This window comes from Engraulis encrasicolus, chromosome 8 (assembly GCF_034702125.1).
Source record: "Engraulis encrasicolus isolate BLACKSEA-1 chromosome 8, IST_EnEncr_1.0, whole genome shotgun sequence".
NCBI lineage: Eukaryota > Metazoa > Chordata > Actinopteri > Clupeiformes > Engraulidae > Engraulis > Engraulis encrasicolus.
This window is the reverse complement of record NC_085864.1, coordinates 56,397,166-56,406,243: the sequence shown is the minus strand read 5'-3', so window position 1 is coordinate 56,406,243 and position 9,078 is coordinate 56,397,166. Positions and strand designations below refer to the sequence as shown.

The 9,078-nt window shown below is 50.7% G+C and overlaps 1 protein-coding gene across 1 annotated transcript in view; it reads right to left on the bottom strand.

Moving 5' to 3' along the window:
* Positions 1-3,988: 3,988 nt before the first annotated feature.
* LOC134453796 (uncharacterized) overlaps positions 3,989-9,078 on the bottom strand; it is a 31,638-nt gene continuing 26,548 nt past the window's right edge. Inside the window, exon 7 of the mRNA XM_063204546.1 lies at positions 3,989-5,279. Within this exon, the coding sequence (XP_063060616.1) occupies positions 4,266-5,279 (1,014 nt within the window). The 3' untranslated portion in view covers positions 3,989-4,265. The remainder of the gene's footprint in view (positions 5,280-9,078) is intronic.

Here is a 9,078-nt window from a genome sequence, read left to right as displayed (position 1 = left end):
GTACTCTACTCTCTCTACTCTACTCATATGGCTAGGAGGTAGCCTATGTACCTCCTAGCTTGCCTGGTTAACACCAGACCTAATCACAAGTGAGATTAGGTCTGGGGAGTTGCCTATTGTAAATTCCGTAGGGGAGAGAATACTTGGCAATTATGACACACTGCCCTGCTCTCTGATTGGGCAGAGAAACTGTTAAGGTCGGAATGCTTGGCCATTATGACACAGGGCCCATGATCTTGGACGTTATGAGTCATCCTTGCCAGACTGTCTTTCAGATCGAAACGATTGTGTAGAACTAAAGGCAGTATGGGAGTTCCCAGGCATGCTAGGAGGTACATAGGGCCCACAATTAGCTGCTACGCCCCTGTAAGGCACTGGGCCGCTACGCCACGGTACGAGTCTGGCCCGGGTCCTTTGCCGAATTGTACCCGTCTCACTCTCCCCTCACTCGTTTCCTGTCACTCTCTCACTGTCCCGTCATAAATTTAAAAAGAAAAAAGACCAAAAGACATACATACGTACATATCAAAGGATTCGGTTGTGGCTCACAATGCTACACAACACTCCCTCTGATGAGGCGACGACGTTCTAATGGGGGCTACTGTACATGATTTGGCAAAACAGTCATTAGATATTACACATCATTAGAAACATGATATTGGCTCAGAATAAGCCATTTAATAGTGGCTTTCTGTAAGGGCGCTGTGGCCATCTAGAGGGCTCTAAAAGCATAATCACACCAAATAAAGTAGTGGGATGGAGACACAGGGTGCATCCCAATATGTGACCTTGCCTCCTCCACTTGTGCTTGTCTCCTCGTCCCGCCTCCTTGCCCCTCCTCCGTGGAGAAAACGATAAAGTTTCCCAGCTGTCAGCCTCGCCACAACAACTTTTGAGGGACTGTTTTTCATTCACCATCCCAATTGCAAATGAGAAAAAGACTCTACAATTGAGCTTTTGCAAGATATTGAAATATAATGCTGTTGTCAGTGATGTAATCATGACGAGAAGCGAGTGGAGGAGGCAAGTGTAGGAGGCAAGGTCCCATATTGAGATGCACTCCCAGAGTGAAGTAGTGGTGTGGAGAAGACATGGGGAGCAGTATGTACTGGCTAATCGCTACAAACTTCTTGAGTGCTTTACAATATGCGACCTTGCCTCCTCCACTTGTGCTTGTCTCCTCGCCCCACCTCCTGGCCCCTCCTCCGTGGAGAAACCAATAAAGTTTCCCAGCTGTCAGCCTAGTAGCCACAACAACTTTTGAGGGACTGTTTTTCATTCACCATCCCAATTGCAAATGAGAAGAAGGCTTTACAATTGAGCTTTTGCAAGATATTGAAATATAATGCTGTTGTCAGTGATGTCATCATGACACATTACTTCCTGGTACGAGGAGACAAGCACAAGTGGAGGAGGCAAGGTCGCATATTGGAACGCACTCCTTGTGTAAGTCATTACATGGCCCTGCAAAGTTTGTTGTTAGCAGGGATGAGCTTCTCGACAACATAATGGCTGGCCAGTTAGCCACGTGGGAAGTTGCCAAAGGGAAATTGCATTGCAAGCAAAGTAGCTAACATAATTAGCAACTATGATTTTGAGAGAGATGCACCCCTGAATGGCAATGAACAAAATCATAATGTTGCAGTAGTGTAGTACTATGGTAGTAATGTTTTTTTTTCTTTCTTTTCATCAAATACTAGTGTTCCATTGATGAAGCACGCACGCACACACACACGCACGCACGCACACACACACACACGCACGCACGCACACACACACGTGTCTCCCATTGCTGGTAGATTCCCATACCTCTGTGAGGGCCAACCAACTCTACTCGCCCTCTCCCTTGGTTGGGCCAAGACTACGCTGCCCAATAACATTCACTCCCTGGGTTACACACTCTGTGTGTGTGTGTGTGTGTGTGTGTGTGTGTGTGTGTGTGTGTGTGTGTGTGGTTACTGTGTGGTTACTGTGTGTGTGTGTGTGTGTGTGGTTACTGAGTGTGTGTGTGTGTGTGTGTGTGTGTGTGTGTGTGTGTGTGGTTACTGTGTGTGTGTGTGTGGTTACTGAGTGTGTGTGTGTGTGTGTAGTTACGCTTGCAATGTATCTTGTTATTCCTCAATGTTTTCTGGCCTTCCCTGAGGACGTTTCCATAGCAACGCTCTGGAGCGAATCAAAACAATCCCCGCACCTCGCAGACCTGCGCTGGTAGACAGGGGAAGAGGCGGAGCTTTGAAACCACATACCTCTCGACACAGAGAGAGAGCGGTCAGACTGAAGATTTCAACAGTAGGTAAAAGTGTGCACATCCATACGTCTGGCCTACCGTAGGAGCAGCACCACTTAATGACCAGATAATAAGAGAAAAAGTCTGCTTCAACTAGGACTCATGGAAAAATAAAAATAAATCGGTGGGAGCAGAAAATCCTGGTTGAAGTGGACTTTTTCTCTTTTTATCCGGACTAAAGATTTAGACTGTACTGTATCCAGTTGTGTAGTAGCTTTTGGACCGTGCTTCAGACCTGAAACCACTTCCCTCTGGCCAAGCGGTACGCAACTGTACTTCAGATCTGAAGCCAAACCCACAATCATCCAGAATGCAGCATGTGCTCTCCTCTCCCCCTCTACACATCTACACATCTCCAGAATGCAGCATGTGCTCTCCTCTCCCCCTCCACACATCTCCAGCCGTGGCCTAGTAGTGGTTAAGGAGATGGACTTCAGATCAGGGGGTTGCAGGTTGCAGGTTCGAATCCCACCCCTTCCACTCCCTATCTCACTCCATGGCTGAGGTGCCATTGAGCAGGGCGCCTAACTCCTGGGACTGTAACCAATGCCCTGTACTTCAAAAAGTAATTGTAAGTCGCTTTGAATGAAAGCGTCAGCTAAGTGTAATGTAATATAATGAAAATGCCCTTGAGCAAGGCAGCTAACCCCACATTGCTCCAGGGACTGGAACTAATACCCTCTACCTAAATAGCTGTAAGTCTCTCTCTTTGGATAAAAGTGTCAACTAAATGTAATGTAATGTAATGCTATGTAAGCATGTCATCCTAGCCAAGGTGGACCACTACCACTCCAATGAGAAGATACCTCACAGGACTAGAGGAGTCATACCAAATAGATACCTCACAGGGCAAGAGGAGTCATACCAAATAGATACCTCACAGGGCAAGAGGAGTCAATACCAAATAGATACCTCACAGGGCTAGGACTCATACCAAATAGATACCTCACATGGCTAGGAGTCATACCAAATAGATACCTCACAGGGCAAGAGGAGTCATACCAAATAGATACCTCACATGGCTAGGAGTCATACCAAATAGATACCTCACATGGCTAGGAGTCATACCAAATAGATACCTCACAGGGCAAGAGGAGTCATATGCAGGTTACTAGTAGGGGTGTAGTGTAGATAATGATCGGTCGATGCATCGTATCCTATAGCCGACGATCAAATCGTATTGTATCGTGGTGCATTCTAAAGTATCGAAAATAATCGAATCGCGGCCTTAAGAAATCGATATCGAATCGTTTACACCCCTATTTACTAGACAGCTGTGGCATTGCAGTGCTAAGGCCTGATGGTTAGGGAGTTAGTATTGTGATACCATCCCGCTGCGCTGCTCCCTTGAGACGTCGTTTGGGTTAAGCATCGTTGTGTGCAGTCAGTGAGCACTTGTGTGCTGTGGAGTGCTGTGTCACAATGACCAGATGGAGAACACCACACCAGAGACGACCTAGCGACAGAGAATCGCTGGACTGTGTTTAACGACAGAGTATGCCCGATAAAAAGCAGAGTTACAGAAATGCAAGCATTCCGACATCCCTACAGGCTGTAGCTGCTGTTGCCGAGTCGCTTCATAGCTAATTAGCGTAATATTCGCTTAGAGTTCATAGCTAATTAGCGTAATATTCGCTTAGAGTTCAACAACAAACTGTTGCTCGAATCTCCTCTTGTAGCCTAAATTACTTTTGTCTGTCGCCAGCGACTCAATACAAAGTCGATCACTTCCGTTGCCGGTGTCGCTCGACTCCCGTCCGGTCTATTTGTCCTCTCCTCCATTTCCCAGCACCCCTCCTGCTACCAGGGCGTCTCCATGGAGACCAGGTAACCTCTGACCCCTGTGACCTCTACGTTCTGTGACCTCCCCAAGGTCATTTGAAGAGAAACTGGAGTTGTAAGCTTATTGGCTACGACGGGCGGCAATCAGAGTGAGAGTTCTCTATTATATGTCTCTATTATATTTCACTTCCTCTCCTCATATGAAGAATTCCTCGGTGTGTAGCAGGTGGTTGTGTGTGAGTGTGATTCCCACAGTAGCGCCCCCTGCTGTCTGGCCCTCTGCACTGCTGGAGTGTCCACCGGGACTCGCGCACGCCTGCGGCGACCTCACCGCTCCCACGTCCGTCACTAGGCAACGGCGGAGTTCCATGGCCAGCGTCTCCAGGGCGGAGCCTCCCGGCGATGATGATGATGATGCTGATGCGTCGCGATTGGACAGCCCTGAAGCGCAGCCTGCTGCGTCCCGATTGGACGACGTGACGGCGCAGCCCGTGTCCACGTTGGTCTCCGGCTCCTCCCCTTCCTCCAGGAGCAGGAAGGAGAGAGAGGAGGAGGAGAAGGAGGAGGGCAGCTCCGCGGAGGAGAAGGAGGAGGAGCATGGGAGGAGGTGGTCACCAGAGAGGGAGGTGGGGAGGGAGGAGCGGGGGAGGAGGTCTGTTGCCGAGGGAGACCGTGGCATGCTGGGGTGGATGTTGGGCTGGTATGGATGATGGTGCTGCGGTGTGTGTGTGTGTGTGTGTGTGGGGCTGTGTGTGTTGATGTTGGGGAGGTGTGTGTGCATGTGTGTGTGTGTGTGTGTGTGTGCGTAGGCGTGTGTGTGTGTGTGTGTGTGGGGAGGCGCGGGGCTGCTGCGCTGTGAAGAGTAGCAAGAGCTACCTGGGGGAGTACTACAGCAGCTGTCCGAGCCCAAACTCTCCCCTCCTCCCCGTGACGATGACGACAGGTACCCCCCACACCTCCCCTCCGGCCGGGTCTCGGGCCGGCTCTGGCCCAGTGTCAGTGGCGTCCTGCCCTCGCGGAGCTGTGCCAGCCGGCTGCAAGGGGAGGAGAGGGCGGCGGGGGAGGTGCTACTGCGGGGGAGGGGGCCTGTACCCATCCCCATCCCCATCCCCATGGCAACCCTGGAGGAGGAGGAGGAGGAGGGCAGGGTGGCGGTCGCCAGGGGGAACGCAGACACGAAGGGATGCTGGGGCTGGGTACCGCACTTCACCTGCAGGGGGAGACACAGAGAGGCAAGAGAGGAACAGTTATAGACAGACACAACAGGACATGATGACAGATATTCAGTACAGTACAGCAGCACACAAGTAGCTCTAATGTCAGAGCCAACCAACACTGCCTGGGCAGGATACCACCCTTCACCTGCAGGGGGCGACACCGAGGCAAGAGAGGCACAGTAATAAGCAGATACAACAGGCTAGAAGATTACATTTTTCTGGATTTCCCGTGGGTCCCACGGGGAGTCAAAATTGTAAAGATGAACAGGAGCGGGCAGAGCGGGAATAGAAATGAACGGGAGCGGGATTGACAAAAATAGATGGCTTATTTTTTCATTAAAAAAAGCCTAGTTTTTTTTTGACGAAACGGGAGTGAGATTGATTTTGAGTAGGAGTGGGCAGGATTGGGAGACATTCTTTTCAGGAGTGGACGGGATGGGATTTGTTTCTTTTCCTCCAGGCCAGGATTGGACAGGATGGGATTTTTTTTCTGGGACCGGAATGGGACGGTGAAAATCCACTCCTGTGTCAGGCTCTAAACAGGACACATTTGCAGATATTTTAGTCACCAAGTCACTAATTTAGTGCAAAATATTAATATTTCAGCTTGACAGATGGATATAAACAGCCAGCACTGCACTTGCCCCTGTCCCTCTCTTGTCCCTCTCCCTCTCTCTCTCGCCCCCCTCTCTCTCTTACCCCTCTCTCTCTCTTGCCCCTGCCCCTCCTCTCTTGCCCCTGTCCCTCTCTCTCTCTTGCCTCCCTCTCTCTTGCCCCTGCCTCTCTCCCTTACCCCCTCTCTCTCTCTCTCTCTCTCTCTTTCTCTCTCTCTCTCGCCCCCCTCTCTCTCTTACCCCTCTCTCTCTCTCTCTTACCTCTCTCTATCTCTCTCTCTTACCCCCCCCTCTCTCTCTCTCTCTCTTGCCCCTCTCTCTCTCTCTCTCTTGCCCCTCTCCCTCTCTCTCTCTCTTGCCCCTGTCTCTCTTGCCCCTCTCCTCTCTCTCTTTTTACTAATTTAGTGCAATAAGTATTACTATTTCAGCTTGACAGATGCACATAAACAGCCTGCACTGCACTTGCCCCTGCCCCTCTCTCTCTCTCTCTCTTGCCCCTCCCTCTCGCTCTCTCTTGCCCCTCTCCCTCTCTCTCTCTCTTGCCCCTGTCTCTCTTGCCCCTCTCTCCCTCTTTTTCTCTTGCCCCTCTCTCTCTCTTGCCCCTACTCCTCTCTCTCTCTTGCCCCTGTCCCTCTCTGTCTTACCCCTCTCTCCCTCTCTCTCTTGCCCCTCTCTGTCCCTCTCTCTCTCTCCAGCCCCTGCTCCTCTCTCTCTTGCCCCTATCTCCCTCTCTCTTCCCCCCCTCTCCCTCTCTCTCTTGCCCCTACCCCTCTCTCTCTTGCCACTCTCCTCTCTCTTTTACCCCTGTCCCTCTCTCTCTCACCCCTGTCTCTCTCCTGTCTCTCTCTCTCTTACCCCTGACCCTCTCTCTCTCTTACCCCTGACCCTCTCTCTCTTTTACCCCTGACCCTCTCTCTCTCTTACCCCTGACCCTCTCTCTCTTTTACCCCTGACCCTCTCTCTCTCTTACCCCTGACCCTCTCTCTCTCTCTCTCGCCCCTCTCTCTCTCTCTTGCCCCTGTCCCTCTCTCTCTCTTGCCTCCCTCTCTCTTGCCCATCTCCTCTCTCTCCCTCTCTCTTGCCCCTACTCCTCTCTCTCTTACACCTCTCTCTCTTGCCTCTCCCCCCCCCCTCTCTCTCCCTCCTGTCTCTCTCTTTCTCTTGCCCTCTCTCTCTTTCCCTTGCCCTCTCTCTCTCTCTCTTTCTTGCCCCCCCCTCTCTCTCTCTTGCCCCTCCCTCTCCCTCTCTCTTGCCCCTACTCCTCTCTCTCTTACACCTCTCTCTCTTGCCCCTGTCCCTCTCTTGCCTCCCTTCCCCTCCTCTCTTGCCCCTACTCCTCTCTCTCTCTTGCCCCTGTCCCTCTCTGTCTTACCCCTCTCTCCCTCTCTCTCTTGCCCCTCTCTGTCCCTCTCTCTCTCTCTCTCTCTTGCCCCTCTCTGTCCCTCTCTCTCTCTCTCTCTCTTGCCCCTCTCCCTCTCTCTCTTGCCCCTCTCTCTCTCTCTCTCTTGCCCCTCTCTGTCCCTCTCTCTCTCTCTCTCTCTTGCCCCTCTCCCTCTCTCTCTTGCCCCTCTCTCCCTCTCCCTCTTGCCCCTCTCTGTCTGTCTTCCCCATTAGCTACTCCAGCTGTCTGCCATTCCAGAGAGCTATTCCACATGACTAGGTCTGGGTCTGGGTCTGGAGCGAAGGCATCAGCAGTGGAAACAGTGACATGTCTGACTCGTCTGGTCTGACTGAGTCAGTGGGGGTGAGGTGTGTTACGGTGGCATTGAGGCCAGATTGCCCTAAAAAGCCTTAAAAAGCCCTAAAAGGCAGCCAGCCAGCCTCTCTGTGTGTGTGCTCCAGGCAGAGGCGACTAGACTGCCGAGTGTGGACGCTCTTCTCTCCTCTACGCATCTCCCATCTCTGTCCATCCCAATTCTCAAGTAGGGCTGCATGATATCAGAAAACGAAGCGATACTCGATAACAGCATGCAATACCTCGATAACGATGTTTAAATGATAATTAAAAATATATCAGAGTGTTTTTTCTTGTCATTAATTTGTCGGTCTGTGTGGGGGGCGTGGCTTTGGTCATGGCGGGCTTCTTGCGCATTTGTTGACATTCAGCTAGTGATTGGACTGCACAGAAATGTTTTACTTGTTAGCTGTAATTAAGTCTTTTTCGCCATATGCATATAGCCACTCTTGATATCGCAATTTCGATGCATTTTCGATATATTGTGCAGCCCTATTCTCAAGTATAACCAGAGAAGGCATCCAATGAAAAAAAGGTTTAGCAGTTGAACTGCTACCCGTGAAAATACTGAAAACAACACACTGAAATACTAACTACGCTGCCCCTTTTAGAACACGTCGCTTACAGTAGCTCAACAAGTCATGATTTTGCCACTCACAGATTTTGGCACATAGCACCCAGTCAGCCTACTGAAGTTAGGAAGCATCTGCGTACCCATTACTGGGTTAGGAAGCACCTGATCTGTGTACCCATAACTGGGTTAGGAAGCATGTGTGTACCCATAACTGGGTTAGGAAGCACCTGATCTGTGTACCCATTACTGGGTTAGGAAGCACCTGATCTGTGTACCCATTACTGGGTACTTTCTCCTAAAAGCTCCAAACGTGTGGCCTTCAGTGTCTGCCTTCAGTGTCTGCCTTAAAAGGAAATTTAGAAATTAGGACTGAATGAGGTGTCCAACAGCCACTATGTGACCTTGTGGTGTGTGTGTGTGTGTGTGTGTGTGTGTGTGTGTGTGTGTGTGTGTGTGTGTGTGTGTGTGTGTGTGTGCACACTGTGTTGTGTGTGTGTGTGTGTGTGTGTGTGTGTGTGTGTGTGTGTGGTGTGTAGTGTGTGTTTGTGTGTGTGTCAGGGCTTAACACTAACACACGCCAGGTAGCCAAATGCGGGTGAAAGTCGGCGTTGGCTAGTAGATACCGAAGGTTCACTAGCCATTCTGGCGGGTCCGTTACTATTCTGAATAGTTTGGCACCGCATTTTGTAGTTTTTTTCTTCGGACCGTCTTTGCTACAAAAGCAATACAATGCGATTTCGCGAGCCTACAATACCCATGAAGCACCTGTGTCACGTGTCACCTAGTCTCACGCAAGCCAGGAATCTGACAGCGAGCTACCGGGACATCAGCGTGCGTTTGGAAATGTCACTGGAAACCTTCACGTGAAA